Source organism: Carcharhinus amblyrhynchos, chromosome 26 (genome assembly GCF_965287045.1).
Source record: "Carcharhinus amblyrhynchos chromosome 26, sCarAmb.v2.hapA, whole genome shotgun sequence".
Classification (NCBI taxonomy): Eukaryota; Metazoa; Chordata; class Chondrichthyes; order Carcharhiniformes; family Carcharhinidae; genus Carcharhinus; species Carcharhinus amblyrhynchos.
This window is the reverse complement of record NC_137349.1, coordinates 4518994-4535847: the sequence shown is the minus strand read 5'-3', so window position 1 is coordinate 4535847 and position 16854 is coordinate 4518994. Positions and strand designations below refer to the sequence as shown.

The 16854-nt window shown below is 40.0% G+C and overlaps 1 protein-coding gene across 3 annotated transcripts in view; it reads left to right on the top strand.

Annotated features, from left to right (window-relative positions):
- The window catches only part of LOC145358596 (PWWP domain-containing DNA repair factor 3A), a 71577-nt gene extending 56100 nt beyond the window's left edge, over nucleotides 1-15477 (top strand). For 2 of the 3 annotated variants that reach the window (XM_080212786.1, XM_080212784.1), the window contains 7 exons: nucleotides 1394-1479; nucleotides 4322-4382; nucleotides 6339-6414; nucleotides 8545-8595; nucleotides 9624-10072; nucleotides 12096-12184; nucleotides 14047-15477. In XM_080212786.1, coding sequence (XP_080068912.1) covers nucleotides 1394-1479; nucleotides 4322-4382; nucleotides 6339-6414; nucleotides 8545-8595; nucleotides 9624-10072; nucleotides 12096-12184; nucleotides 14047-14131 — 897 coding nt within the window. In that variant the 3' untranslated portion in view covers nucleotides 14132-15477. The remainder of the gene's footprint in view (nucleotides 1-1393; nucleotides 1480-4321; nucleotides 4383-6338; nucleotides 6415-8544; nucleotides 8596-9623; nucleotides 10073-12095; nucleotides 12185-14046) is intronic. The other variant, XM_080212785.1, reaches the window with a different exon arrangement.
- Nucleotides 15478-16854: the final 1377 nt, after the last annotated feature.

Here is a 16854-nt window from a genome sequence, read left to right as displayed (position 1 = left end):
GACAGAATACCAATTGTAAAAGATACAACAATTTATACTGCATGAGAAGACAGTGCTGATTGGTTGGCAAATAGACTCTGGTAGAGGAGATGCCACAGAGAATGCACTTGCGAAACAGTCCTGATTGTGTTAAGAATTTAAGGTTTATCAATTTAAGATTATTGGTTGGGCTCACACTGTGGCTTACTTGTGAGCTAAAAGCTACAAGTATTCACACACGTGGCCCTGCCCTTTGCAAACAGGAGGGGCATGTCCATGCATTTTACTTTTTCCAACCAAACAAAAGCTTAGGAGATAGTTGTTTCCCCATGGCAATCCCTTAACCCATCAGAGTTGGCCTGTCTGGTTTGAACTTAAACAAAAGCTTAACAATTAATTATCCCTGGTGCATTTTCCACAGCAATGCTCCTACCAAATAGAGTCTGTTGGCCAACAAATTAGCACTTTATTCATGCATGTAAATTGTTATTTCTTTCTTGCAAATCTGTCCTGATGTGTGCAAGACAAAAAGATTTGATAACAAGACTTTTCAGCGATACTTAGTATCTGTGCTACCAAATGACTGTTTAAGGTGGCGCAGTGGTTGTCACTGCTGCTTCACAGCACCACGGACTTGGATTCGATTCCCGACTTGGGTCACTGAATATGCAGGTTCTCCCCACGTTTGCACGGGTTTCCTCCCACAGTCCAAAAGATGTGTTGATTAGATGTGTTAGCCATGCTAAATTCTCCCTCAGTGTACCCAAACAGGCACCGGAGTGTGGTGACTAGGAAATTTTCACAGTAACTTCATTGCAGTGTTAATGTAAGCCTACTTATGACACTAATAAGTAAACTTTAATCCAATCTTGTAAACTTGTGTTTGAAATATTTTTACACTGGCATTTTAGGGGAAAAAAAAATAGATTTGCAGTTCTATGATGCCTTTAACAACCACATTCCAAATCAATTTGGAGCCAATTTCAGTACTTAAATATAGTCATTGAAGTAATGTAGAATACATGGCAGCCAACCTGCGCACACAAGTTCCTACAAATAACCATATGATGACCAGACATTATGTTCTGTGATATTGATTGATGAGGGAACAGTGGGATTTTTTTTTGTCTACCTGAGAGGGCAGATTAGGCTTTGGTTTACATCTCAGCTGAAAGATGGCACCTAGGATGTTACTTTCAATTTTTGCATGGACTGGGATTTGAACCTATAAATGTCAATTCAGGCAAGAATGCTACTGACTGAGCCACAGCTGACACAATCGTTGAAAGATTAACCACTTCTACAAATCGCTGTGTGTTAACATCATCAAACCATGTTAGTGCTTCAGATACTTTTAAGTTGTCACTAAAATTTGAATTTATCTACCTTGGGCACTAAACCCTTCTTTCAATAGGTAAGAAATGTAAGATCCAGGATGAAAAAGGCCAGCATATTGTTTGTTGATGAACATATAATAGATGCAGAAAAGAATAAAAAAGGGTATGTGACATTTTCAAAAAATTCTCATTATTGTAGTTGGTTTCAATAACATTTCTATACAACTGATACACCACAACTTTTCTCTGAGCCTTGCATTATGAAATTGAATATTAAATTTCTAAACCAATTTTGTACTGATGTGTGTAGCATTCACCTTTTGATTGCATTTTTGTATGACTTTGCAGCTGCCCACTGTCCACTTGTGTTTTTCTCTTTATTGCTGACCTCACCTCTGAGTTCTCTGTATCACAACCTCCTGGGCATTCTGACTTTGGCTGTGGTTTTGTTACATTGATGTGGATGGTTTTGTTATATCCCCCGATAATGCACTCAAGTAAAGATTGTGTACATGTTGTCATAGCTGAGTCTATCCCCTTCGTGCCTTGGTGGTGTCATAGAACATAGAACACTACAGCACAAACAGGCCCTTCGGCCCACGAGTTGCGCTGATCACATCAACACCTACCAACCTACAGACCTATCTATAACCCTCAATCTCATTAAACCCCATATACTCATCCAGAAGTCTTTTAAAAGACCCCAGCGAGTTCGCCTCCACCACCACTGACGGCAGCCGATTCCATTCACTCACCACCCTCTGAGTGAAAAACTTACCCCTAACATCACTTCTGAACTTCCCTCCTTGCACCTTAAATCTGTGTCCTCTCGTAGCAACCATTTCAACCCGGGGAAATAGCCTCTAAGAGTCCACCCTATCTATTCCTCTCAACATTTTGTAAACTTCTAACAGGTCGCCTCTCAACCTTCGTCTCTCCAGGGAAAAGAGTCCCAGCTCCCTCAACCTAACTTCATAAGGCATGCCTCCCAGTCCAGGCAACATCCTTGTAAATCTCCTCTGTACCCTCTCAATAGCTTCTACATCTTTCCTATAGTGAGGCGACCAGAACTGTGCACAATACTCTAAATGAGGTCTGACAAGGGTCTTATAAAGTTGCAGCATTACCTCCCGACTCGTAAACTCAAACCCTCGATTAATGAAGGCCAGTACACCATACGCCTTCTTGACCACCACCTCCACCTGCGAGGCCGATTTAAGAGTCCTGTGGACCCGGACCCCTAGATCCTTCTGCTCTTCAACACTACTCAGACTTCTGCCCTTGATAGTGTACTCGTTCATCCCGTTGGTTCTGCCAAAATGGACGACTACACATTTATCCGCGTTGAAGTCCATCTGCCACTTCTCCGCGCAGTCCTGCATCCTACCTATGTCCTGCTGCAACTTTTGCCATCCTTCCAGACCATCCACAACACCACCGACCTTAGTGTCATCAGCGAACTTACTTACCCATCCCTCCACTTCCTCATCCAGGTCATTTATGAAAATGACAAACAACAAGGGTCCCAGAATAGATCCTTGAGGCACTCCGCTGGTGACTGACCTCCATTCAGAAAAAGCCCCATCCACAACCATTCTCTGCCTTCTGCAGGCAAGCCAATTCTGGATCCACAAGGCCAAAGGCCCTTGGATCCCATGCCCTCTCACCTTCTCAAGAAGTCTTGCATGGGGGACCTTATCAAACGCCTTGCTGAAGTCCATGTACACTACGTCCACAGCACTTCCTTCGTCAATGTGTTCAGTCACATTATCGAAGAACTCAACTAGGCTTGTAAGGCACGACCTGCCCTTGACAAATCCATGCTGACTATTCCTGATCATGTCAAACCTCTCCAAATGTTCGTAAATCTTGTCCCTCAGAAGCCTCTCCATCAGCTTACCAACTACTGAGGTCAGACTCACCGGTCGGTAATTTCCTGGGCTATCTCTGTTCCCTTTCTTGAAAATAGGAACTACATCCGCAATCCTCCAATCCTCCGGAACCTCTCCCGTCTCCATTGACGACGCAAAGATCATCGCCAGGGGCTCTGCAATCTCTTCCCTCGCCTCCCACAGTATCCTGGGGTACATCCCATCTGGTCCAGGCGACTTATCTACCTTGATAGAATTCAAAAGTTCCAACACATCCTCCTCCTTAATATTCACGTACTCAATCTTTTCCATCTGCTACAAATCCATAACAAAATCTCCCAGATCAGCTTCCACTGTGAATACTGAGGCGAAGTACTCGTTAAGCACCTCTGCCATTTCTTCTGGTTCCACACAAACCTTTCCCCCCTCACCTTTTATAGGTCCTATCCCTTCTCTTCTTATCCTTTTACCTTTCACATTGAGAAGAAAGTATTGCTGCTTGCCTTTTGCTGACATGTATTGAATCATGATGGCACAGTGGCAATCAGCGCTCTAGGGACTTGGGTTCAATTCCAGCCTTGGGTGACTGTGTATGTCTATGTGTGTGGAGTTTGCACATTTTCCCCGTGTCTGCATGGGTTTTCTCCAGGTCCTCCAGTTTCCTCCTACAGTCCAAAGATATGCAGGTTAGGTGGATTGGCCATGCTAAATTGCCCCTTAGTGTCCCAAGGTGTATAGGTTGGATGATTTAGCTATGGGAAAAGTGTGGGATTACAGGGATAGGGTGGAGGGTTAGGGCCTGTTTTAAGATGCTCTGTCAGAGAGTCATTGCAGACTAGATGGGCCGAATGGCCTCTTCTGCATGGTAGGGATTCTAATCCTATATGTTATATGCCATTCCAAGTTTTTTTAGTATTAATAATGTCCAAGTTAAACTCTTGTTATTTCTCATGTCTAAGAACTCCTGTAAGGGTTATCATGAATGATTGCATGGGTTTTTGAAAAACTTTGTTGCTTAAGTCTGATAATTCATGAATATGTTAATGTATTCCTTTTAAACCTAACACACTGACCAGCATGTGGTTTTAATACAATGTAATGAACTGTACCAATCAATACTTTTGAATGTTATAGCTTTACTGTGTCTGTGAGGACCCTGAAACCATTTGATTGTGAAAACAGGCATCAGTTAACAGTAAGTTTACAAATCTCACTTTGATTTGATTTATTATTGTCCCATGTATTAATATACAGTGAAAAGTATTGTTTCTTGCGTGCTATAAGACAAAACATACCATTAATCGAGAAGGAAACAAGAGAGTGAAGAATGTAGTGTTAGTCATAGCTAGGGTGTAGAGAAAGATCAACTTAATGCAAGGTAGGTCCAGTCAAAAGTCTGACAGCAGCAGGGGAGAAGCTGTCCTCGTCTGGTCTGTGACCTCAGACTTTTGTATCTTTTTCCTGACAGAAGAAGGTAAAGAGAGAATACCTGGCGTCCTAATTATGGTAGCTGCTTTGCCGAGGCTGCAGGAAATGTGGACAGTCAATGGATGGGAGGCGGGTTTGCGTGATGGAATTGAGCTACATTCGTGACCTTTTGTAGTTCCTTGCAGTCTTGGGCAGAGCTGTGATACAACCAGAAAGAATGCTTTCTATGGTGCATCTGTAAAAGGTGGTGACATGCCAAATTTCCTTAGTCTTTTGAGAAAGGCTTTGGTTAACTGCAGGGATATGAAAAAAGCAAGGAATTTAAAGTATTTAGAGCTGCCCTGAGAATGGATAAATGAATTGTTACAATATAGTTCATTGTTCTTTTATTGGGGGAAGGGTAGAGAGAAGCAGCCAGTGCTCTTGCTTTTGATTATTGTTCTAACTGTGCCAGGAAGTGTGGGTATTTGGCACAAGGATTCTGTTTAGCTGTGCGAACACTACAGTTTGACGGGCTGCTAGAGCTTGTTTTCCTAAGTTCACATGGAAATGACCTGCATTCATGAAGTCATATTCCAGCATGATGTATCAGCGTCAGGAGATTCTGGAGGGACAAAGAGTCTTGTGGCTGAATGGACACCACTTGCCACCATGGAATAGAGGATCAAAGAGCCACAATCACATTGAATTGCAGACTCAAGGCCTCCTTTTCATTTCTATGCTTTTAAATGAAAAATAATGGTGCAGCAAATGCATTTTTGTTGCATTGTGACTTGAGATACTATTGTTGACAGATTTGAACTGTTGAGTTCTAACAATTTGCATGAATCAATGTGATATTTGACCATAAGTTATCGGGGAATTTGGAATTGCTTTCTTTTTCATGCAAAGGGGCATTAGAATGTGATGGGCGACTGAAGAAGTCAGTTACCTTATTAAGTAGAAAATTAAACGAATCCTTGAAGATATACAGGTGAAAAGGGCATTTTAAGCACATCCTGTTACTGTAACATTATTGCAGTTACGTAGCTCTTCCTGGAACCCTTTTTCCTTTTCTGATTTTTATTGCTTTGTAACCACAAAGCTAAAAAAGAAACATTTTTATTAAGCGCTCCCATTTCCGGCCGTATCCACCAACCAGCTGTGACAAATTTACCACAGCAGGTAAGACAATCCACAACATTCTTAAAAAAAAGGCAACCTTCTAAATAAAGCATTATTTTTAGAAAGTTAATTTACCCTAACCTAAATTTAAGTGATAATTAGAGGAGAAATTTTAGGATCCAGATCTGCTGCATCACCACAATCTAATCAGTTCTATTTTGGTCCATACCCTATCCATGTACCATATTTCATTGAAATTTATCAATTACTATTTGAGATGTATTGTTTACTGAGTGACAGACTAAAACAATGGTGAAACTATTAGTTCCATGCACTTTTAGTCATTTAGATAAAAAGAGCAAGAACACAGGATTAATGTAGGTAACTCTTAATTTATGAAGGACTCAGCTGCCTCTTGTTATGTTGTGTTTCCATGATTGCATTTGAACGTACAAAGCTTGAGTGTTAACTCCTATAATATTTGACAGCAAAAATTTTATAATGCAGGCTATTAATATGCTATTTAATCTATTAAACAACCATCTGCTCAATTAGAAGTGGCTTTTCAAATTGTCATAATATTTGGAATTTCTTTTTGTAATTGCTGATTTTATTATAGGCTGCAGCACGGCACATTTATAAGACTTCAATTGATTGGTGCGTGGCTCTAATTGATGATTACCGAATCAGACGAGGTCAGTGTGAAAAATTTTTTAATACTTTTGTAGGTTATTGTGTTATTCTGTGAAGCAGGCTTGTGTATGTCTGTGTGTGAACTTAATAGGGTGGCACAGTGGCTAACATGGTGCCTCACAGCACCAGGAATCTGGGTTTGGTTCCTAGTTTGAGTCACTGTCTGTGCAGAGTCTGCATGTTCTCCCTGTGTCTGCATGGGTTTCCTTCGAGTGCTCTGGTTTCCTCCCGTTGTCCAAAAGGCATGCTGTTTAGGTTCATTGGCCATGTTAAGTTCTCCTTCAGTGTACCTGAGCAGGTACTGGAGTGTGGCGACTAGGGGATTTTCATTTTAACTTCACTGCACTGTTAATGTAAGCCGACTTGTGACACTAATAAATAAACTTTTGAAACTTTAAACTTTTAATTAAACTGGGGATTGAGTATCTTAGGTTGAGGGAGCTGGGTCTCTTTTCCCTGGAGAGACGAAGGTTGAGAGGCGACCTGATAGAGGTTTATAAAATGTTGAGAGGAATGGATAGGGTGGATTCTCAGAGGCTATTTCCCCGGGTTGAAATGGTCGCTACGAGAGGACACAGATTTAAGGTGTGGGGAGGAAAGTACAGAAGTGATGTTAGGGTAAGTTTTTCACTCAGAGGGTGGTGAGTGAGTGGAATCGGCTGCCATCAGTGGTGGTGGAGGCGAACTCGCTGGGGTCTTTTAAAAGACTTCTGGATGAGTATATGGGGTTTTATGGGATTGGGGGTTATAGATAGGTGTTGATGTGATCGGCGCAACTCGTGGGCCGAAGGGCCTGTTTGTGCTGTAGTGTTCTATGTTCTATGTTCTATCTACCAAGATGAAGACATCGGTCTATGTGTGAGAGGCATATACTTGAAGTAAATATGGCCAAGTTGAATTTTATGTATATAAGTAAGTCATGGATAGAGATTTGTGTTAGGAAGTTTAAAAAAAGATTTGCTGTGTTCAATTTCAAAGGGATACAAAGAGTGTTTGCATCTTGGAAGGTGATAAATAAATGAGGAAAGATTTTTTTACCCCAGAAGTTGGGGCAATAGTGAGAAAATGAAAGATCTTTATATTCTGGGGAAGTGGCGTTTCAAATGAAAGCTAAAGATATTGAAATCATCTTTATCAGGAGAGGTTGGAAGTGGTGTTTGAGGGTGGCCATGTGGAACTTCCTAGGGTCCTGCCTTGTGCTGGGAAAATAGCTGGGCTGAATCAAAATGAAATCAGCTGCTCAAGTAAGCCAGAAAAATCATGAGGCTGCAAGAAAAGTAGTCTGGTGTTTTGAAGTTTCTTGAATTTTCATAGAGTGGAATTAAGAATGAGACAATCTGAAATACACCTTTCCTGCTGTAACATTGGGTTTATCTTGTAATGCTGTATTTTTTTTAATAGCTAAATAATCTGAGGGATTATTGCTTAAAGGTTTGTTTATTTGTGAATCTAACTTGATAGTCTTTTGGTGGAATGTTCTGTAAGACTAATTTTAACTGTAAATGTAATCGTGCATGTTTAAGTTTACTTTTTGCTGATAAATTCAATTCATTTATTGTTTAAAACTCCAGCAGTGATTGGAATTTGTGACTTCTGAATTTAGTTAACATATCTCCTCCATCAAAATACAGAAAGAAAAGAATTGTGGTATGTAGGCTAAGTTTCCCTTTGGGAATTGGTTTACACAGCAATTAGCATCTGCTGGTTTGAAACATAAATTTGAAAAAGACTTGTTTCGAATGGTTCTAGTGAGTTGAATGCTTTTTCAAAAGCATACAGGGTTTATTCTCTCTTACTTTTTTCTGTTTACTTGCTCCCTCTCCTCTTCCAAACCCTGCCAAAAAATTTCTGTCCTTGTTTATCGCAAGGTTCAAGAATGTAGGCTTGCATTCTATATTCAGTTATGACACTGTTTATTCTTAACTGCTGTTATTTGTACTTGGACATTGTTGTGGGTGAGGAGGAGGAGGAAGTCCTATTGCTGGATGGACAGCAACACCTAGTCTCCTTCCAGGAAGCAAATCACTGAAAATGTTTTGTATGTTCTACGATAAGTTACTTATTTAAATAAGTAAATTAATATCTAAACTAAATTTATCTATTTAACCATCTACATTGAAATATCTTGGCAGGTTGCGGGTCCTTTACTGGTTCCTTTGTCGAGTATTGTACAGCTGAGTTAAGTAAGTAGAATTTATTTTAGGTTATTTTTCCTTCTATTATTTTTCAATCTGCTGTTTTGACCCAGATTTAAAAATTCGGCATTGTATTGCTGAATGAACTAGGGTGAGCAGAATTTGGTTTTTGTTTTGCTACTACAATAGTTATATGACTAGTCTAATTGCGTTTTTGGTCAATGGTAACCCCCACTCCCCAAGCAAGTCTATGGGAAATTCATGGTAATCTCATTGAATGTCAAGCGGCAGTGATTCTCCCTTGTTGGAAATCCACCCCCTGCCAGAAATGCATTGACTCGCTAAGGCTCCATGATTTCACAGTCAAATGCTACCTTGATGTCAAGGAACATTATTCAGCCTACCTCCAAACTGAAGTTGGTGTAATTCTGTTTGATGCTCCATATTAATAACATATCTTTTGCAATCATTGATTTTCAGAAATAATTATTAAGATTTTACTCAACTACTTGTAGCATAACTATAATGCAAAGCCCTAGTAAATGCTATGTAGGAGGTTGCAGCTTCTGTCTTGAAGAAGCGTGTATGTTTGTTCAATCAGTGGAGTTCAGCTACTGATAACACTTGGATCTCCTGCTATCGGTTGCCTTGAAAATATAGCCCAACCTGTCTTATTCTATGGTATCAGCACAGACCCTTTTTTTTGATGTATGTGGGTGCATCTTATGGAGTAACTCTCATTCACCAGTTATGGTTCTGGCCAAGTATTTGGAGGAACACACTTCAGTGAGTCTGACATAATGATATTAACTGCTCAATGAGACTGTTAGGATTGAAACAGACCCATAATGACATCTTTATGCTTTGCATGTGAACTCAAACTAGGGTCTCTGCATAGCCAAGTGGCATTTGATTGTGGGTGTTAGTAGTGTGAAATCCAACAAAGAGAGCAAAGCTGAAAGATCAGGATGATGAGTCTGTCACAGTGCTGGAAAAGAAAGATTAAAATGACAGCCTTAAGTCACACACTATATATTCAGATTTATTCAAATTTCATTTTCTTTGTTCATCTGCAGGTATTCCAGTGCGAAAGTCATTTGCACAAGATTCCTCACTAATGACTTTCCCATACACTTCAATTGCCAATCAAGTCGAAGAAGGGCTTGCTGATTCTGAATGTGAGACTACACCAAGCAGACAACAGCCTACCAAAAAACTGCTCCCTGATAGGAAAAAAGCTGCCAGGGATCGGGCTAATGAAAAACTTGTGCAATTCATTGTCAAGGCAAGGGGTGCAGAAAAGCATCTTCAGGCTGTAATTAAGGGACAGAAGCACTCCAGGTGGCTTGAGGAGTTCCAAACCCGTATACGCAACTCATGTGTCATTGACACATACCTTGAAGATGACTGCCAGGTGGACCAGGTGGTGAACTACTTAAAAACTGTCTGTGAAACAAGTGTGAGCACAAAGCTATTGGAAGACTATGAAAGATCTAGGTTTATCTTGGATGTCCTCTTGCCAGAGGTGAGTTCTGATGGAATATGTAAATGGTTAGTCTTCCATTTTGATGAAGTAAAGCATGTGAATGTAAAGTTGAATTAGATTTCCCATGCCTAGTTAAATATCAAATTATTCCGATTAGAAAATGGAAAAAAAATTCAGTCTCTGCTGAGTTAGCTAAATTTAATTGGAGGTCTCCAGATGATTTCAGTGCTTCAACGGGCTTTGGGTTAAATTGAGGCCACGTTGCATAATCTTGTCTTGTATTTACTTGAGATTAGAAAGTTGGAGGAGAAAACGTAATTGAGGTGATGAAAATAATAAAAGATTCAATAGGATAAATACCAAGAAACTTGCCTCTGTTGGAGGAATCCAAAGATTGAATAGCCTATGGTTCTTGGGGAAGAATAAAACGTTGTTGCCACAATTTGATTCCTGAAGCTTGATCACGTCTTTGTATCTTTTTGCCCTCCAGACTCTCAGACATTAATTGCTCTTACATGTCCACCTTTGTATTATTAAATTATTTACTGTGATAGTATTTTACAGGTGTTAATTATTCAGTTATTGCACCCAAGTGATTGTATATGTGTACTGACTGTGTCAGCAGGATTGTTTAACCTTGGCAGCACTAGTTAACCGTATCTATACATATGTTTCAGAATTCCTACAATGCAGCAGGAAGCCCATCAAGTCTGCACTGACCACATCTCCACCCAGGCCCTGTCTCCACAATCCCATGCATTTACCCTGCTAATCCCCCTGATCCTAATGGGCAACTTAACATGACCAATCAACCCAGCCCACACATCTTTTCGAGTGTGGGAGGAAACCAGAGCACCCGGAGGAAACCCACACAGATAAGGGGAGAAGGTGCAAACTCCATACAGACGGTCACCCAAGCCGAGAATCGAACCTGGGTCCCTGGAGCTATGAGGCAGCAATGCTAACCACTGTGCTACTGTGCCACCAAGAGCAAGAATCCTTGCTGATTCAATTCTCCTTGTCCCTCACCTATGCAATGGTGTAAATACAGAGGCAAAATATTGCAGATACTGGAAATAAAAAGACGTAATGCTGGAAAGCTTTAGCAGGCTGGCAGCATCTGTGGAAAGAGAAGCAGAAATAATGTTTCAGATCAATTTCAGGCCAGTTCTAATGTAAGCTCATCAACCTGAAATGTAAACTCTGCTTCTGTCTCATCAGATCTGCTGAGTATATCCAGAACTTTCTGCACTTTTGTGCAGATTTTGCTTTTGTATTAGTATTTAATTCACTGCCACCACTTTTCCAGGAATGCCCTCATTAAAGATGTTCTGCTCTCCCCCACCCCCAACCCCGCAAAGAATTGTGTAGCTTTCTTACATGTTTACCTTTGTTGCTTTCTGTTTCTCCAAGTATTTAATCAAGTGCCCACACAGGTGTCGACCTGGATTTGATTCCTGGCTTAGGTCACCATCTGTGTGGAGTTTGTACAGTCTCCTTGTAACTGCTGAGTTTCCTCCCACAGTCCAAAAATATGTTGGTTAGGTTGATTGGCCGTGCTAAAATTGCCCCTTAGTGTCCTGAGATGCAAAGGTTAGAGGGATTAGGGGGTAAATGTGTAAGGGTATGGGGGTAGGGCCTGGGTGGGATTGTGGTTGGTGCAGACTCGATGGGCCAAATGGCTCTTTCTGCACTGTAGGGTTTCTGAGGTTTCTGTGATTTCTATGATTTTGTTTCCCTCTGATCCCATCAAATCTTCTTATAATCCCACAGGCAAACCATTCTGATGAAAGATCATTGGCCTGTCTCCATAGATGCTGCCTGACCTGCTGAGTGTTTATATATTTTTTGTTTTAGTTATAGCCCAAACACAGAGGCCCACTCTAATGCCTGTTCTACCAACTCCCAAGCTTTCTTAAATCAACACACCAAACCTTTGTGTGAATTCAATACTCGGGCTTCTTGTGCACCAAAATCTTGATGCTTTTGACCATGCGGTTGGTTGCATTCTTGCACTGTACTTAATACAACTAAAGAAACTTTGATCTGTCTTGCACCGTAGGCCGTTATCTATGCAATTGCTGAGGTTGAACAAATGAGCGTCAAGAAAGCAGAAGAAAAGTACATGAAAGGCCCACTTCACAGTGAAAGGTGGGGATTGTGTGTACTTTCCAAACACATGTTGAGTTGTTGTACATGAATTATTATAAGAAGGTGTAATGGTTATAAATCAATTGGGTTTAGCTGGTAATTTATGCCATGGAATAATGGCATCAAGTTCTGTTAAGTAAGTATGGTGTCTCTGAATTTAATTTTGAACCATAGATTTCCCTGGGTATGACCTTTGACATCTTAATGCAAAGTGTTCTAAAACTTCAGAATGTTACCTCTGTTAAAATCATTCAACAATTTGTACAGAAAACGAAAACAACATGATCAGTTAATAGAATTTTGTGTCTACCATGTTTGCTCATACAAGAGAAACAACAGAGTAAACTACATAATATTTCCTTTATTATAATTAACTAGACGTGCACTATTTTTTCATTTGCGGGACATGCGTATCTCTGGCTCGGCCAACATTTATTGCCCATCCTTAGTTGCCGGAGGGCCATTGAGAGTCAAACCTCGTTGCGGTGGCTCTGGAGCTGCATGTAGGTCAGACCAGGAAAGAACGGCTGATTTCCTTGCCTAAAGGACATTAGCGAACCAGATTGGTTTTTCTGATAATCGGCAATGGTTTTGTGGTCATCAATGGATTTTTAATTCCAGATATTTTTTCTAGAATTCAGATTTCACCATCTGCCAGGGCAGGATTTGAACAATAGCTGAGTTACTAGATTAATGATCTAGCGATAATACCATTAAGCCATTGCCTCCACCATTTTTGCCTCAATTTTCTCTCTTGATATGCTACCCAGCTGGCACACTTCATGTGAACTCCTGAGCAGTGAGCATTGGCAGGATGTTCTGTTGACTGTTGGGGTCCACACAGCAAAATACTCAGTTCTTTGCCAACATCCGCGTATATGTACATTCCTCCTGGTTTCACAGGAGTGCCTCCTTTCCAGTATTGCACGTCCATAAATGGAACAAGGGCCATCTCTGATCTGCATGGCTGTTACTGGATGTTCATTATCTAGTATTGCTTCTAATATTTGGGCAAAATATATTTAGCTGCTAAGACTGTGATTCTTCAGTACCATTGTAGTTATCTCTCAAATATAATCTTTTATGCATGTGCAGTATTTCAGTACATCATCTTTAGGAATAACTATATTAGACAATGCTAAAATGAAAGATCATTGTACTCTGTACGTTGATAGATGAACTTTAGCGCGTACAGGCTAATTTTTAAGCTTGAACTATAAGTGGAAAATTAAATGAAAAGGGAAAATTATTATAACTCAAATTCTGGATCAACTGAAAAGGTTTTTTTTCTGAGCCTAAGAGTTCTTCAAAGAGTTGAGCTGTGTAACTTGGGGGTGAAACACTGGTGCTTAAATGTCTGGCATTGATGATGGTGGTAGCAATACGAGGTATTTCCATTTAACAAGAAACTGAGCTGGACAACTGTTCCATTTACTGAGTCCCCTTTCTTTGTTGGCTATGACATGTTGATTTTTTTATATTCATTCATGAGACATGGCTGGCCAGCATTTATTGCCCATCCCTGGTTGCTCAAGGGCAGTTCAGAGTTAACAACATTACTCTGGAGTCACCATGTAGGCCAGAATGGGTAAGGATGACAGATTTCCTTCCCAAAAGGACACTAGTGAACTAGATGGATTTTTTTCTGACAATCGACAATGGTTTCATGGTCATCATTAGATTTTTAGTTCCAGATTTTTTTATTGAATTCAAATTCCACCACCTGCCAGTGAGATTTGAATCCGGGTCCCCCAGAACATTAAAAACTAGCGATAACATTTTTGTGTAATGCATTTCCAAGTTTCCCCAAATGGATAATTTCAAATAAAAGTTAACATTGTGCGCCTGAAAATATTTTGCAGGGAAGTTGAACATTTTAACAAGGAGATTGAGAAAGAGATGAAGCTAAAACAGAAGCTCTTGAAAAAGGAGGAATCCACAGACTAATGCGTTCATTTGTGAAATGAAGAACATATGTAAATACAATTGAATCCATATTTTTGTGCAACAATGTAATATCATTTTTGATAGAATTTAAATGTTTCTTATGAAATGTTGAAACCAGGGGTGTACAGGTAACTTGGGAGTTAAAAGCATGTACATATCCCATCCGGGGAAACTTAATAACTTCATAGGGCTCAGGTGCTTGAGCTTGGCTATTTTTTTTACTTTAGGGTGATGAACCATATCATTTCACAAAGACTTGGCATTTTGTCAAGCCAAATTAAAACTAATATCCCGTTTATTGTGCCCTATTCTCAGATGCAGAGTATTTGTGTTTTTTTTTCTTGAATTTTGTTTTAATGGTAACTGCTTTTGTGATAGGACATCAACATTTCTCACCAGGTGCAGGGAATAATGGCATCTGACTTCACTGATACCACCAGATTGCACGGTATATTGCAGGAGAATGTGACACCCATGAAAATTATACACATTTGGAAGCATTTGCCCACTTCTGTTGCTCCAGGTCCAGATTGTGATTTAACTTGCATATGTTCTTGATAGCAGAGCTGATGTAATATTTAAGGTGTCATAACATTATCAAAACTAAAGCATTGTTGCATGTGAGTAACTTTTCAAACAAAAAAGGCCCCCATTTTTTTCTTTCATGTAGTGTTGATTACTATCCAATGTGAAGTTTGGTATGGCTTCAGCTTAAGACTGCAAGTTCAGACTGAGCTGGTAAATTTAGTAACATTTAATTGGCATTTAGTGGTGGTTATAATAGTGGCTGTGTTATTCTCTTGCATTAGCTGCAGGAAACGTTCAGAACTCTTTCTGTAGGCTGCTGAGGAATTCCACTGAGTGGCTTCTGAAATGTAGATACTTTGATTTCACCATACCACAGCAGCTGGTCTGGTCCCTGCAGCCTTAACTTGAAGCTGTGACCAACTTTTTAAAATCCTTGTAAAGAAGTTCTGGAGCTATTGTTTGTTTTGTTTTTGAAAGCCCAGCAAGATTTTTTTTTAACAATTCATACCAATGCCTAGATCAGTCAAGGGGGGGAATGTGTTTCAAAGAAAACCGCGAGCTTGCTTTTTGAGTTGACCAGATTCTGCATTTGGTTTGATGTAAATTTGGATTTATAAGGAAATGCAATTTGGACAATATTTTATCTGCTTGTGAAATGAGTAAGTCTGTTTCATGCTTGACTAATATTGTAAATTACTTGCCTTCATTTAGTGAGTAAATGCATGAACTTCTTGTGGAATGTATAAATTCAGAATGTTGACAAACCCTTATTTAATCCTTCTGCCCCACACCGTATATTAAAAGAGAATTTCACTCTATGCAGAACCCGTGTGAACTCATTACTGCTTTTTAAAAAATACTTAAATGGTTTCTTATATAAAAATCTTCATCTTAACTAACAGTTTGTATTGATGTGACACTTTAATCCAAATTACCATTGGGTGTCATGTATCAGTGGTCAGGTGAGGAAGAGAGATATATAAAATAGCAAGGTACGGTAAGGGAGTCTAAAACTAGACGGCACAGGTTTAAGGTGAGAGGGAAGAGACATAAAAGAGGGGCAATTTTTCCAAAGGGTGGTGAGTGTCAAAAACAAGCTGCCAGAGGTAGTACTAGAGGCAGGTACAATTTTGTTTCTTGAGAACTAGGAGCAGGAGTAGGCCATCTGGTCCTCCTGAGCCTGCTCTGCCATTTAATAAGATCGTGGCTAATCTTTTTGTGGACTCAGCTCCACTTATCCATCTGATCACCATAACCCTTAATTCCTTTACTGTTCAAAAATTTATCTATCCTTGCCTTAAAAACATTCAATGAGGTAGCCTCAACTGCTTCACTGGGCAGGGAATTCCACAGATTCACAACTTTGTGTGAAGAAGTTCTTCCTCAACTCAGTCCTAAATCTGCTCCCCCTTATTTTAAGAAACATTTAGACAGTTAGATGGGTAAAATGGGTACGGAGGGATTTGGACTGAATGTGGGCAACTGGGACAAGCTTTGGGCTTTAAAAAGGGCAGCATGGATAAGTTGGGCCAAAGAGCCTATTTCCATGCTGTAACCTCTATGACTCTGATTAACTAATGAGTAGGAAGAGTGAGATTGAGAACTGACTGCAAGTTTGTTCAGGCAGATGATTTTAACATGATTTTTAAAGGCATATAAATAGTGGAAGGGTGTTAAGAGCAGTGGGGCCTATAGAAACCAAAAAGGGGATTCACACATGGAGGCTGAGGTACCAAGTAAATACGTTGTATCTGTCTTTCCAAAGGCTATCCAAGCAATGGCAAGTAAAGACTTAACTGCAAGAATAGATGGGTTTAAAAGTGAAAAGGAAATGGTATTGGATAGGTTACCTGTACTTAAAAGTTGGCACCAGGATTGGATGAGATGCACCCAAGTATACGGAAGGAATTGAGAGTGGAAATTGTAGCAACAATGACCATAATTTTTGAGTATTCCTTAGATTCAGGGATGGTCCCAGAAGATTGGAGAAATACAAACATTCTTGAACACGCTTGTTCAACAAAAGTATCACAATAAGCCCAGCAACTACAGGTCCGTCAGTTTGAACTCATTTTTTTCATATTTTACGGGATGTGAGCGTTGCTGGCTGGATCAGAATTTATTGCTCATCCCTAACTGCCCTTCCGTTTCAGAAGACATTTGCAAGTCAACCACATTGCTGTGGGCCTGGAGTC